The 16,091-nt window shown below is 39.0% G+C and overlaps 1 protein-coding gene across 1 annotated transcript in view; it reads left to right on the forward strand.

Moving 5' to 3' along the window:
* Positions 1–16,091, forward strand: part of agbl1 (AGBL carboxypeptidase 1) — a 219,332-nt gene that overhangs the window by 37,980 nt on the left and 165,261 nt on the right. The window contains 1 exon segment of the mRNA XM_084733981.1: positions 12,901–13,109. Coding sequence (XP_084590107.1) covers positions 12,901–13,109 — 209 coding nt within the window.

Genomic DNA, 16,091 nt, shown 5'->3' on the forward strand with positions numbered 1-16,091 from the left:
TTTTCCAGGGCTTTATAATGTTAACTTTGTTATTGTCACTTTGGACCAGGAGAGTGGATCGCTCTTACTTGTTTTCTTAATTTAGGGCTTTGTGTTCAATGTATGGTGAGAATGTGGGCAGGACTGTACAGCAGGGGTTGTCATATCTCAGTTCAACTATATAGCTATTTTTGTCTCCAGTTGTCATATAGAGGAAGAGATCTGGTTGCCAATATAAAATAACCTCATTTATTTCCTGTTTCCATACATATGTGCTGGCTTGGCTCAGTGTGTCAGCTCAGCACAGCAGGTAGTTGCATCTCCATAGCAGCTTGGCTACCTGCTTTCAGTTATGAATTTATGTAATATCTATATAAATGTGTTGAGTCAAGTGGCTGTAAAACAGCATGAAATTTGAGTAATTTAACAATAAAAGGGCCCCACTATTAATTTTCATAAATGTAAATTTTTTAAAGCACCAAAATCAGGAAATGTTGGGTTTTCCTCATCAACTTAAAATGATTCCTGTGCAGCTGAACGCAAACATGAAACACTGTGTTAAAGCAGATAGTACAAACAGCAATGCATGAGGGAAACTGAACTTCAAACCACAGAAATTCAATTAGAACCTACAAAAATACTGAGAGCTGAACACTGCTGCCTGCTTAGAAGCATGTAGCGCAGGCTGTGGCCCTACTCCAGAGATGGTACATCTTGGGCAAGAATCAGCAAAGCTCAGCGTGTTGTAAGTGGGAACAAAAGCACAGCATGATTTGTCTTGGCAAAGCCATAAGTACCAGTGGAAAGCTCCATTAGATTCTGGACTATACCAGGTTCCTGGAGACTAATGACCCTGTCATTTGAACACAAATTTTAATTTAGAGTAGTCGAGTAGTCTCATAGTAAGAAAACACTCAGAAAGTTGAGCACAGTTTATTCATTGATAATGTTAAACACTGTCAAAAAAAACAGTGTGTGAATTAAAAGCCATTTGAAGCCATTAATTACAATCTATAATTACGACACTGCATTTTAAGTACCACTGAAATGTGTGCCACTTTGCACCATGCAATATGAACATTGCACATTAATCTACAAAACATGACAACAACTCACTAAATGCTTCACAGTTTCACCAAAAAGATCACAGTGTCTGCAGAGCTAATGTTAGCTGCCAGCCTGCAACACAGTGTGGCTAACATTAGCACTGCTAGCAGCAGCAGCCTGCTCTGCTTGCAGGTTAATGTCCATGTCTTGGCTATATGTGGTCACACATTGCTCCAGTTGAATGATTATATATCAGTGTATTGTGACACAGCCTACAATTTAACCATATTTTCATTTTCTAGATTAAAACACTGCCAAACCATGTGTTTTACGAGCTTTGAGTTGCCTGACTATGCTGACAAACAACAATTGGGGTTGGGTGGGCCATTGGGACATATTCACTGGGCAAGAGGGGCTGCCATCTGATTCATAGTGGCAGGTGGCTGCATAACACCTTAGAGGAAACAATTAATCAGCATTGTACATGAATTAAAGTTTGCTAAATGGTTCAACCGACAAGTATTTCTGGTGCCAACTAGTGAGGGTGGAGATATGTAATCGTATAGCTGACTAATTGCACACATCCCTAGACTGTACAAAGACTGCTGTACAGCTGTGATCCAATACAACTTGACTGCTGCTGATTAACACTGGGTGATTGAGCTATGAAACAGTTTTCTCTTACAACCTGAGGACCTCCAGTGGTTGTACTTTGGGCAATAGCTACGAGCAGATACAGAGCATACCTGGATTTGGAGTTTGGGGAGGAGTTTAAAGGTGGGGGGTTGACAGAGAGATGACTGTTGTGTTGGTTTGTAGGTTTTGTTGTGATTTCAGAATTTTTTTGTTTCTTTTTGCCCCCAAACAATGATGTGATAGAGATTTGTTTTTTCTTGCAATGGTTTGATAAAGGGACTTTGAAAACCTCCTCACTTTTGCTGTGTTGCTATAATGGTACAAGTAGTTGAGAGCTCATTGTTGTAATGCCTTATTTCTTTCTGCAGGGGACACTTTTGCACTTTGTTTCCAGACCTGTGGCATATACAAGGCAAGCAACTATTGTGTCTGACTGTGTATGCATATGTGTTAACAAATGTTTACAAATACATAAAAGCTGATCAAGATTAATAACAATCTATAGATTGATCATGACATCATGGTTTTAACATTGGTTTTAGAGGTTATGCAAACACAGCAAATTCTTTTTTTAAAAGGATAACTTGTCTTGTATGAACCGAATGTAACAATAGTGTTAGTTTGCTCTTATTGTATATTGTTTTGTTATTGTCAACAAATCGAGACCAAGCTCACTGGTTTCCTACTGAAGATATAAATCTTAGCTACCCATATATATTTTAAATGAGTCTATATTTGTTCTGACTGTTTTTTTACACATACAAAGAATACTTATCAGTAGGACACATTCATTGTTGGTTTTATTGATACAAAAATAAAGAATATTACCTATTACATATCCTACATCATAAAGTCTACATTCTAGACCTGGGGCCTGTACTACAAAGCAGGATTTGTGGTTATCGAGGTAACTTTCAGGATTAACTCTGGGTTTCCAGTCCTATGAGACAGTCATTCACCTGTTTCTGGGGTATTTTGCCCTGGTAACTTATGCTGAATGAATGGATTTCTCTGAAGCAGGTCATGTAGATTTAGAGATGAATACAGATAAAGCACTGCCTGTTGACCAATAGGCATCACAAAAATCATGCGGAGTTTGGTGTGCAGTGTGCAGAGGAGGAAACAGTGTTTTTCTCTGTGCTTCCACTTTGAATTTTGTTGTTATATTTACCTTTGATTTACTCCAGGTCTGTCCATATAAAGCAGAGAGGGTTGCATTCACATGCAGCTGAAAGAATGAGAGTTATTCATGTTCACATACCATGAAAATTAATAAGCAGCACATTAATTTAATTGAATAGACAAACTTAATTATAGTCAGATCTACTCATGCTGTAATGATGAAGCAGTGATATAATAAGGCCCTGTGTCCAAAGCGTGTTTTTCCAGCTGAAAACATCAGGCACCTCCTGAAAACAGCCAGATGTGAGCACATGAGAGGCTTTGAAAACACAGTGAGAAGACTATTAATTTACACCTTGAACTATTTTTAATGTGTGATTAATCATGTGTGTTGAAAATATTTTAGTGTGTTTTCTTTGATCATTTTAACTTATACAAAGTGTCTTTGAGGATCCTGAATAGTGCTCTATGGAATAAATGTATTATTATTATTATTATTATTATTATTATTATTTTTTTTTTTTTTATTATTATTCATTTCACAAAGTGCATTTTTTTTTTGTCTTGGTTTTTTTTCTTTGTCAGCTGTCCTTCCTGCATGTGTCAGCTACAAGAGATTTTCTTTCAGTCTAGATTATGATCACCTTCTTTATTATTGGTCTAATATTATAGTTTGCAGTTCATTCCTTTAAAATATGCCGGTGTGCTGTCAGTAGTCTTGTCCATGATAACTTTTTTTTTTTAAACAAGTGTGTTTATTAGTTTTCAGAATAAACAATCACACTACAACAGGAGAATACAGGTGCCAACAAAACTATCACAATAAGGCGTATCTTACATAGGATGGACATTACAGGGCAGTAGCATGTGTTGTTTTATAGTCCAAAATGTAAATAGCTGTTATCTTCTTTGAGAAAAGCATTTCAAATAAAAATAAAAAGAGCAATAAAAAAAATACATAAATAAACAAACAGACATATAATAAATACATGGTAAATTTGTTTGTCAATGGCTTACATACAGGGGGAGTTTGCCTCCAATGCTTTCCTCCCCTCTAAGAACACCATAAAAGATTTCCACATATTGTCAAAAATTAGACATTTACCCTTTAACGTGTAGGTGAGTTTTTCCAGTGCCAGCGAGTCTGATAATCCTGCAAGCCAGATATTGATATTTGGTTTAGAAGTGGATTTCCATGATTTGGCTGTCCATGATAACTTTTACTAACCTCTCAAAGTACTTCATGGCTACTGTTGTGAGGGCAACTGGGCAGTGATTTTGCAGGTAGGCAGGGGAAGAAATCGTTGGCACATGAACAATAACTGCTGAAGCATGTGGGGAGCACAAACTGGACTAGAGAGAGGTTGAAAATGGGTGTTAACATGGGAGCCAGGACATCAGCGCAGGACCTACGAACCAGCGAGGAGATGCCATCTGGATCAATTGCTTTTCTTGTGTTGACCTCACCTCATCCTCAAATATGATGAATGGCTCTCCATTCTCAGTGTGGTTGCAGCGCTGATCACACTGACAGCCAGGCTAATACTAGCAACTACCAACTCTAGCATTAACATTAGCTTCAAACTGAACATAGAAGGCATTCAGCTTATCTGACAGCGCAGGGTCAGTATTCATTATCAGGGATTGATCTATTAGACCTGTAGCCTGCATACATTGACACATGTGCCTGCAGCCACACTGTTGTAACTTGAATTCTTTCCCTTAGTGGCTCTCAAAGTAAAGCCAATGGACGTCCTCAGGAACATTTTTTTGTGGCTTGTGAACATGATGTGACTGAAATGCATGCATTACATTTTAATCTTTCATGATTCATTGTGGTACTTTCAATAGCCTACACTGCACTACTCTGCTACTACAGATGCAGCCACCTCAAATTTCCCGTTCCTCCCTGGTAGATCCCTGGCTGATAACCATAATCTATGCATGAATTAACTTAGAGTTTGCAAAATTTTTATTTATGCACAACTATAGACTAACACACACATTTTTAATATGTGCATGATTTTTTATGTGTGCACGCATATTTTGACGGTGACCTTACCCCATATTTGGCTGGTCTAAAGCGCAAGCAGTTTTCACTCCAATACACCAAGCACAAGAAAGCAAACGCACTGGGCCACACCTTTGTTTTGCCTTCATGTTTAGACCTCCCGCCCACAGACCTGGGGCAAGTGCATTGGCTATCTTAGACACATGGCAAAAATGGCACTTGTGCTGGTGTAAGATAGCTAAACCACTTGCGCTGGCAGCGCAATGGCTTTGCGCCAGGTGTAAGATGGGGGCCTTAGAGTCTAAAATGATGATTTCATAAAATAGTGAGTAAGCTTTTCAAAATGACTTAAGTAATTATTTTTAGATACTAAGTCATTATGTTGAGTTATTTTCAGAGCTTCTCATTATTCTGAGAGACGTACTCAATATTTTGAGATGGGGAGACTTGATACAGGACAATTTTTTTGCAACAAATATCCATCCATCCATCCATCCATCCATATTTAACTGCTTATCCAAAATCTGTTCATAACAGTCCCAGGAGGGGACCCCAGACATCCCTTTCCCCAGCTACATTAGCCAGCCGATGATGACATCAGAACCACATCAACTGCAAAAAGTACTTTTGCAATCCTCAGGCCAACGAACTGCACAAAGAACTGTACAGAGATTGGATGGCCCTGAGCAGTGATCCCCTCACCCCAAAGTTCCACAGCACCTCTCACAATGTCTCCTGTGGAACCCGGGCATACACCTTCTCCAAATCCACAAAACATATGTAGACTGAACAGGCATACTCCCAAGCCCCCTCCAGGATCCTTGCAAGAGTGAAAAGCTGGTCTTCCACTGGGGTGGAACATGCATTGTTCCTCTTCAATGTAAGGTTCGACTATTGGCCTGACCCTCTTTTCCAGCACATTAGAGCACTGGTTCCCAATCTGGGGTCCAGCCCCCCCTTAGGGAGGCAACAGGAATCCCAGGGGGTCCCCAAGACTTTGTCTGCTCTGAGGTCCTCAAAATCATATTTGTACATGTTAACTAAAATCACAATTTCAGGGTTATTAGACCTTTTCCAAAGTCAAATTGTAGCACTTTTCAGCCATTTTAAAGGTGCATTTTCAAGCTTTTCCAGAAACGTACAGTGGTGATAAATTAATTTTTCATATACAAACAATTATTTCACCTCATCATCACATTAAAGCAGATGTTATTGTGCCATTGTCAACTAAAATTATGATTTGTGACAGAAAGTTTAACATTTCAAAATGTGTCACATAGACTCGGCTTCATTTAAGGGTCACACATTTGTGCATTTTCCTTAACCAATATTTGAAAAAGATAGCAATTGATTAATTGATGAATCATTGATAATTAAGTTATAAAACTTTTTTTTTTTCCTAATTTTTTTCTGATTTTCTTTTTTCTCAATTTTTCCTTCTTGTTCTTGTTTCAAGTTTAATTTTAAGTTTCCTTATCTGTAAATGGCTCTGCTAGACAAAATAATGTCAAATGTCAATTTCTACACTGTTGATTAATTATTAATTAATTATTCATTATTCATTATCAGTTAATCCACTTTTAATCAGTTAAATTCATATTTCGCAACTAATCAATCAATGATTAATCAGTCAGCTTTTCATAGATACAAGTAGGGGGCTCCAAGGAAAAAGGGAACCCCTGCCTTCAAGTAAACTTTCCCAGGGAGGTTGAGTAATGTGATGCCTCTATAATTGGCACACACACTCTGGTCCCCCTTTTTGAAAAGGCTAACCACCACCCCCATCTACCACTCCTTAAGCACTGTCCCAGACTTCCACGCAATGTTGAAGAGACGTGTCATCCATGACAGCCCCTCAACACCCAAAGCCTTTAGCATTTCTGGGCGTATCTCATCAATCTCCGGGGCTTTGCCACTGTGGAGTTATTTGACTACCTCAGTGATTTCCTCCAGGGAAATTGAGGGTGATCCCCCATCATCCTCCAGCTCTGCCTCTACCATAGAGGGTTAGTTATGCTTGAAGTTATGCTTGAACACAGTGTTATGGACCAGCCACAAGGCGCTTGCTGATGGGCCCACCTTCCAGGCTCTCCTTCTCCGGGAACCATCACCTTATTTGTCATGGGCAGCTTTCACAAAGTTAAAGTTTCCCTCAACATAAAAACTCAAAACAAGCACATGCAAAATAAAGTGGCGCTGTTTATCTTGGAAGGTGAAAGAGCCCCCACACATCATTGGCATTATGGTGTTTCCCACGGTCACACAGATCATCACACTGAGTGTACTCTACAGACTTTTGATGCAAACATCTAATAACACATCACCACTGTCGATGTCTGTATAGCCTTATAAAAGTGACATTTTACCATTCTTCATATTACAAAAAAAAAAAAAATTCTCTCCCAAAAAAAGGTAAAAAGTGTTTTCCCTCTCAAAATAATGAGCAACTTTTTTTAAATGACTCAAAGAATTATTGTCAGAATGCTTCATTATTCTGAGAGACTAATGCAATATTTTGAGATTCGGGAGACCTGGGGCAATTGTAACATTTTTATATTTTCCTTAATAACCAATGTGTTCATAACTGATGCTGCAGCAGGTAAAGATGGAGGTCATTTTAATAACTTATGCACTGCTGGGTGGCTAACCCTAACCCTAACCCCCAGAAAGATGGATGATAACTGGAAATTGGTTGGAAACTGGTACATTACCCTCTACCCTTAACAACCATCTTCAGGTTTGAAATGACAGCTTATAGGAAGCAACTGGTTGCATGGCAACTAGTTCGGAGAAGCCATGGAGAAGGACTTTCGGTCGGCACCAAACCGCTTCTGGAAAACTGTTTGGCACCTCAGGAGAGGGAAATGGGGTACCATCCAAACTGTATATAGCAAGGATGGGGCCCTGTTGACTTCGAATGAGGAGGTAATCCAGCGGTGGAAAGAGCCCTTTGAGGAACTTCTAAACCCAACTAACCCACCCTCTATGGTAGAGGCAGTGCTTGAGGATGATGGGGGATCACCGTTAATTTCCCTGGAGGAAGTCACTGAGGTAGTCAAACAACTTCACAGTGGCAAAGCCCCAGGGATTGATGAGATACGCCCAGAAATGCTAAAGGCTTTGGCTGTTGAGCGGCTGTCGTGGATGACACGCCTCTTCAACACTTCATGGACAGTGCCTAAGGAGCAGCAGATGAGGGTGGTGGTTCGCCTTTTCAGAAAGGGGGACCAGAGGGTGTGTGACAATTATAGAGGCATCACATTCATCAGCCTCCCTGGGAAAGTTTACTCTAAGGTGCTGGAAAAGAGGGTCAGGCTGACAGTCGAGATTGAAGAGGAACAATGTGGGTTCCACCCTGGTCATGGAACAACAGACCAGCTTTTCACTCTTGCAAGGATCCTGGAGTGAGCCTGGTAGTAAGTCTGACTCTTTTTTTCCATCAGGACTGTGCCTTATCACCAATTCTGTTTGTGATGGACAGGATAATGAGGTACAGTAATGGGGGAGAGGGTGTACAGTTTGGTGGCCTGAGGATTGCAAAGCTGCTTTTTGCAGATGATGTGGTTCTGATGTCATCATCGGTCTGTGACCTCCAGCACTCACTGGATCAGTTTGCATCTGAGTGTGAAGCAGCTGGGATAAAGATCAGCACCTCTAAGTGGATTGTCTACTCCGAATAGGAAATGAGTCCTTATCCCAAGTGAGGGAGTTCAAGTATCTTGAGGTCTTGTTGTTGAGTGACAAAGGATGGGCTGGAGAACTGGAGCAGCAGGAGCAGTATTGCATTAGCTTTACTGCTCTGTTGTGATGAAAAGAGAGCTTAGCTGGAAGGCGAATACCGGTCAATCTTCCTTCCTACTCTCACCTATGGTCATGAAGGGTGGGTCATGACCGAAAGAATGAGATTACAGGTACAAGCGGCCGAAATAGGTTGGGGATAGGTGTTCCAGACATGTGCAGCTGGGAGAAGGCCACGGGGCAGACCAAGGACTAGGTGGAGGGATTATATCTCTGCCCTGGCCTGGGAATGCCTCAAGATCCCACAGTCAGAGCTGGCTAATGTAGCCGGGGAACGGGATGTCTGGGGTCCCCTGCTGGAACTATTACCTCCGCAACCTGATTTTGGATAAGCGGTTGAAGATGGGTGGATGGATGGAGGTCCTGTGTTGTATACTGCAGTCTTAGCACTCACAGGGGCCTGGATAGATTTGTTGACCTGCAGAAAAGCCTTTACTCTTTACACTCACTTTACACAACTCACTACTTCTACAAGCTCTCCATTGACACTGGACCTGGATTGGAACATATCTAAGTCTATGTCACTCAGGGTAGCCAGAGGTATAGCCTCAGATTAGGTAGATCAATGTTTGACCTCTTACATCACAACCTCTTTACATCCCAGCATCAGGAAAATTACATGATTCAATTCTGTTCAATGAATACAAATTAGAGTAAAATGATCTTAGTCTGCAGCTGGACTCTAATTAATTTAGAAAATAAAGTGGAAAAAATAGTGATCCTTCCTTCTTCTCTCCCTCTGTCTTAACTTTATTTCATTTCTTGTTGTGTTTCTAATAATCTTGTCAGAGGTCATGGACACATTTTGTGTGGTGACAGTTTAGAGAGTCACTATTCCACAGAGATTTGAAGGGTTCTGAGTATTTTCATAATTTATGCAATATTATGCTGCACTTCATGTCAAAGTGACAATTTGCACAAAACATCAAGGAGGCTGCATTCTCTTATAAACTAGAACATTGAAATGAGCCTGCTCTCAGTGTTTCACTTTGATCTATAATACAGTGTTGGAGTGAACATAAAAGCAGCAATTACGCTAATATCAAGTCATATTTGTAGATTTGAAGCAAGTTTTCAATATTTTGATTACAGTTTCCCTCCTGATCCCAAACGGTTCTGGGAGCATATTTAATCTAGCAAAACTTATTCTGTTTGCCAGCTCACCCTCAGCACCATAGGTAAACATTCTCACTATTAAATCAAAACGACTTTTGACTAGTGCTGTCAAAAGATTAAAATATTTAGTGTGTTATTCAAATGTAACAAATAAAATACATCCTCAAAGGCAGTGCACTCGGCATAATAAATATGCTCAAATAACATTACAAACCCAAGCCCATCAGGCACAGATGAGCATACTGACCTGCTTAATTTAACATTAAGGCCAAAATGCACCAAAAGCTTAAATAGAAAAGTCAGTAGAAGCTTCTATGGAACTGCAGGTTTAAGATTTAAAATTCAAACATAGAACCGACTGTATTTTAGGAAAAGGCCGCTATTTCTATGCATTTATTTATTTAGTATTATTATTGTTAATAATAGTTTATTTCTTGTGCGCAATATTCATGTTTTTATTGGCAGCAGGATCATTTACATCAGTGAGGATGTTTTAGACCAGCAAACTGCACACCAACACACCGAGGAGATGAAGAGGAGAGACAGTGGCTGACTCTTCATCATAACTTATAATAATTTAGCACAGTGACAAACATTTTGTGGAGGAGACAAGCGTCTGTCAGTTCGACCTTTACAGAGACAAATATTTTAATCTGTAGTGTTTTAACCACAGAACTGTACAGTAACATCAGGATTCATCATCAATAAAGTTTTTATATCCATTGGCTCTTCACAAGCTCGCTCTCCTCCCTCCCTCCTCTCTGCAGCATGTCTCTCCTCCCTCATAGTTGATATAATAATTATTTAATAATTATTTCATTATTCATTTCATTTCACACAAATCAGACTTGGAGTAAAAAAATCATGAACCACAGAAGTATATAGTAGCATTATAATTCATGATAAAAAGTAAGGTCGTGTCTACATACTGACCTCTCAGACCCACATCAAAGCTGCTTCAATACAGATAACCTGCCACACAGAAACTGTTACAAAGGGCCATGATTTCAATGTGGACTGTGTATTTTCAGAACAGACACGGAGGGCCCTATCTTACGCCCAGCACAAAGCCATTGCTCCAACAGCGCAAGTGGTTTTGCTATTTTACACCAGTGCAAGTGGCATTTTTGCCATGTGTGTAAGATAGCAAATGCACTTGCACTGGGTCTGTGCCACTGTGGGCGGGAGGTCTAAACATGAAGGCAAAACGAAGGCGTGGTTGGCGCATTTGCTATCTTGTGCTCAGCACATTGGGATAAAAACCGCTTGCCACCAGATCAGCCAAAACCTGGTCGAAGTGCAAAGTCTGTGGTCTTTCAACACAAGATAGCACCCGACAGATTTGGCCAAAACACACACACACGTCTTCACAATCACAAAACACCTTCATTTATGGTCATTCTCTTCTTCACACGCGAGTGTGGATTAGTTAAGTGTTATTTGAACATGTTTTTTCTATCAGCAATAAAATGTAAATATTGAAGTTAAAAGCATTTGCGTGTCTCGTGCTTGGCTGAGGTGCACATCTCCACAATCACAGAACAATTTTCATTAATGTTAAACAGTCACGCACGCATGTGTCTTTAAAGATAAACTCACTAATAAGAAAAAATATATATAATGATAAAGCCTAATAAATCTAAACAGACCTGCAAAGTGAGCTGCAAAGCTGTCAGATAGTGTTTGTCAGATGAGTCAGCATGACAGCTGGAGCAGCTGTAGTGTTTGTGTCTGCATGTTTGTTATGATTCAGAAAAACAAGGATTAAACAATTATGATCTATAACATATAACATATACAAGACATTATATTTGACCGCACAAATCCGGCCTGACCCGGAGAGAAAATGTTATGTGTGCTTCTATCAGGGCTGGTTGGATATATCTGTGCATAATTTTAAATTATTAAATTAAATTATTTGCACATGAAGCTGTTTTGGAGACATCCTGCTGTCTCCATATATCGCATGTTCACCCCTCGTACCAGGAGATCTGTTTCCTCCTGGTAAATCCACCGTCATGCTGCCTCCGCTTGCGCTGCTGGCGCATCTGCCTCTTAAAGGTGATGAGAGCTGACTTTTTGATTGGTTTATTGCATGTTCAGCCTAAACTCGCCTGTGAATTAATGAGAGCACATGGGCATACCTAATAGGTGTATCCTGCTTTGCACTGGTGGCGCAAAGGTGCAGGGCAGGGCAAAATATCACTCCCGTCCCTGGCAGAGGACAGCAAAGGTAGATTTGGACACACCTTGAATAAATTTAATCCGTTGCACCTCGCGCTTGCCACTTGCGCTTTAGATCAGCATAAGATAGGGCCCGGAGTCTGGTAGTAGCTGCTCATATTTGGTCAGCTCTGACTGTCAGCTAAAGCTGTTTCTGCTAAATTGAGTGCTGCTCTGTCTCTCACTCTGCTATTTACTGTGGTCGGTGTCTCCTTACCTCATGTATTATACACCACATAGCAATGAGGCCATGCCCCCAACAGGGGTTGTCCTGTGCACCACTACCCCACCTGCCTTATTCTCTTCTTCTTTAAGTTAAAATAAGTTAATCCTTTATTAGTCCCAAAGCAGAAAAATAAACAGGAAAATTTTAAAATATAAAAATATAACAAAAAAAATAATTTACACCATTGCGCCATTGGTAAATCATAACTTTCATCACAATACAAATATAATATGATTACATAGTATACCAATTCTTTGGACAATGATGAGATATTTTCTGACATCATACATAAGTCTGCCAAGTCTGCTTCGATTTCAGTTCAATTCAGTAGCCTGTGATTGATATCAGACAATATTATATAATTATTTAACACATTTGATTACATTTATGTCAACTCACATAAAACAAGTAAGTAATATTTTGAAAATTTTATGGCTGAACAGGTATATCTAAAAGATGATGATAAAGTGTGTGTGTGTGTGTGTGTGTGTGTGTGTGTGTGTGTGTGTGTATTTATGCAGTTGTTTTGTGTTGCTAAATGATACTATGTGGCCAAATGGACAGATGCAGTTTGGAATCTCATATCAACAGTCAGTTATGAGTACATACATTTCCAGATTTTATGTGGATTTTCTCAGTCCACGTTCTGTCCAGTCAGCCATTATTTAAGTAGATGTCAGACGAAGGAACACACTGATGTCATTCTCTCCCTCTCCTCTGTTTGTGTTTGTCATCCTCACAGAGACTAACGTTTGTTTGGCAGTATCTAAGGGTTACATCTCTGGCCTCTTGCGGCTTTACGAGGACTGGCACAGCAAGGATACTCAAAATGTTGCCATTGCAATCTGCTACGCACTGCTGCGCTGCCTCCATAAGGTCACCCGATGCACTGCAGGCCGACAGGCTCTCGTATCCCAGGGAGGCATTAGACTGCTGTATCAAACTACACAGGTATAGTTAATAATTCCTGTTCTTTTCTGTTGTCTTGATTGTCTTTTCACTTTTGTGTTCTCTTTCTTTTGCTGGGATAGATTTTGATACTCAGAGTGCTACAGTAGGTGTTATAGACCCTGACACAATTTGCAGCCTCCTAGCAACAGAGTGGCATATTTTACAAAGGAAGGGCAAACTATAATATTCAACAAATACAAAAAAGTATCATAACATCATCATAATCCAGGCTAAAACAAAAACATCAACACAGCTGCAACTGCTAAGTGCAATGAGAACTTTTGGCAAAAAAGCAAACTGTGTGAATGATAATAGATATTTTTATAGAACACTTTACAGCATACTCAAAGACACTTTACATGAGCTTAATTGATCATAGAAAAAACACAAAATCACAAATTAAAAGCAGCTCAGGATGCAAGTTAAAAGGCTTAGTGTATCACTGGCCCATTGTTAGGGCTTGAGTAGATCTGACTATAACTATATTTGTGTATTCTATTAACTTAATTTGTTGCTTAATTTGTTGTAATTTTATGGCGTACATGATAATTTTAGCCTTACTATTGCAGCTGCACCCAACAGTATCAAATCATCTGAGGAGAGAGGGTCACCCTCAGAAATATGTCATTTCACACTTTTACTTGACATTTGTCTTGTTATCTGATCTGCAGACATTATGGAAAACAAGACAAAACAAATACGACTTATACTATTAATGTAGAACCCAATTATTATTTAAATTGTATCACAATAAAGATGGGCTTTCAATTGCCAATCACAACATAGTTTTGTTTTTTGTTTTTTATTCAGGTTTTGCAGACAGTGAAGAAAGGTACATAAGGTTTACACTGCAGCAACGTGTCTGCATTAGGATGAGAGAAAACCCTAACATAAATCCCACTATCCCTCCCAACCACCCATGTCAGATGTGGCCACAATAAACAGCAAAATCATTACATAGTGACATACAATACATAAATAATTGAAGTAAAGTAAGACAAAATAGCATAGAATATTGAAATAAAGAGGAAGAAAAAAAGAATAAAAGTTATATGAATAAATAAGAAAAAAGGGAAAAAAATTAAGTAAGTTAGAAATAAATAAATAGAAATAAAAAAGAGGGGGGGTGATCTCTCTTCCAGCAGTTAATCCTTCTGAGAAGTATCCTCGGCATCCTCAGAAACAACAGTAGAATTGTTGCTAATATAAGTCAGAGAGACTTATATTAGACTGAGACTGGACTCAGAAGTGCAATCTTATTATAAATAACAGATATCAGTCGTTTTTGTTGCAAATTTAGACAAAAGAATTGGTCTATTTCAGCTTCGGGGGGCGGTTTGGGAAATGTGGGAACTGTTTTTGAATAAAATGTCTCATTTGAATTTACCAGAAAAAATGGCTATTGGGAAAGCTGTATTTGTCTGACAAAAATGCAAAGGCTATGAAAACACCTTACCGTATAAGTCATTAAGTGTTCTGAGACCCTTATCTGACCATACACGAAAAAGTAGGGTCAGAACAGGAGGGGAGGAATGCATGATTATTCAACATAGGTGTTTTTTAAAACAACCAATCACATCACATGTGGTTCTCAAACAGCCATCATGAATCATTTAAAATAATCACACAGGTGGTGGGTTTTAAAACAACCACTCACAGCCCAGATATCAAAGTCATATCAAAGGTGTATCTTAAACAATCACAACACAGGTGGCTCTAAAATTTCCAGTTACAATGGAGGTTGTTCTCTAATAGTCAGTCACAAGAAAGGGTGTTTTAAAAATAACCAATCACAATACCAAACAGCTGAGATGTCATTTCTGGGAAAAATGCCTTACAATGAAAGTTGGGCCCTGATTGTGATATTGGGTTGGATCTGTCCCTCTCTAATTGTATGGACAATCAGGATAACGTAATTATGTATAGATATGCTACCAAATGTGTGTGTCATGGTCTTCATCAGTGGTGGACAAAGTACTCAACCCCAGTACTTGAGTCAAAGTATAGATACTCCTGGTCAAATATTACTCAACTACAAGTGAAAGTTGCTCAGTCAAAATTTTACTTGAGTTAAAGTACTAGAGTACTTGGTTTAAAAATACTTAAGTATTCAAAAGTACAAATTACAAAGTACATTTTCTACAAAAAGGGACAGCTGTTGTCATTTTCTGATGTAACTGTATTAAAATCACATTATAAAAGCAGATTGAAGCCAACTGTAAGGAGTTCTCCAAGTCTGTTAAATAACTGAGATTTCTTTCAGTCTTCAGAGGCAGTATATATACATGAATTATGCTGTATTTTTCACCCCGATAAAAACAATCCAACTTTAAAAGCTACCTGGAATAATTAATAATTATAATAACATCTTGAGATTTAATTTTGTCTTTCTCCTGCTGTCACTATTACCGCTTTTTGTTTGCACCTGGACGTATTTCTGCTTTTACATCAGTCCCATTTGAGAGGAGCTACTGTGATTGGTTTCTTTCTGCGAGGAACACAGCATGTGACCAATTGCATTTTAGAACAGAAAAACACCAACAGCTGACTTCAACGATGTGCTCAGTCAAAAAGTAACAGCAACCTTCCTAGAAATGTAGTGGAGTCAAAAGTACAATATTTGTCTTTGAAATGTAGTGGAGTGAAAGTCAGAAGTTTCCAAAAAAACAAATACTCAAGTAAAGTACAGATACTCAAAAAATATACTTAAGTACAGTACTCAAGTAAATGTACTTTGTTACTGTCCACCACTGGTCTTCATACATGGATTATCAAGTAATCCAGATTAAAATGCTGACTGGAACTTCTATCAGAACAACAAATCTTTAAGGTGGACTTTAATCAGTCAACCACGTTATGGTGGTTTATGATGGATACTATATAACAAACATGATGAATGTAAGAATTTAAGAGAAAGAGGAAGCTCAGATTTATCTTTCATAACACCACCATCTTGCAGGACCCTGGCCTGTGACATCACAC

Source organism: Lutjanus erythropterus, chromosome 13, assembly GCF_056507025.1.
Source record: "Lutjanus erythropterus isolate fLutEry1 chromosome 13, fLutEry1.hap2, whole genome shotgun sequence".
NCBI classification, from domain to species: domain Eukaryota; kingdom Metazoa; phylum Chordata; class Actinopteri; order Lutjaniformes; family Lutjanidae; genus Lutjanus; species Lutjanus erythropterus.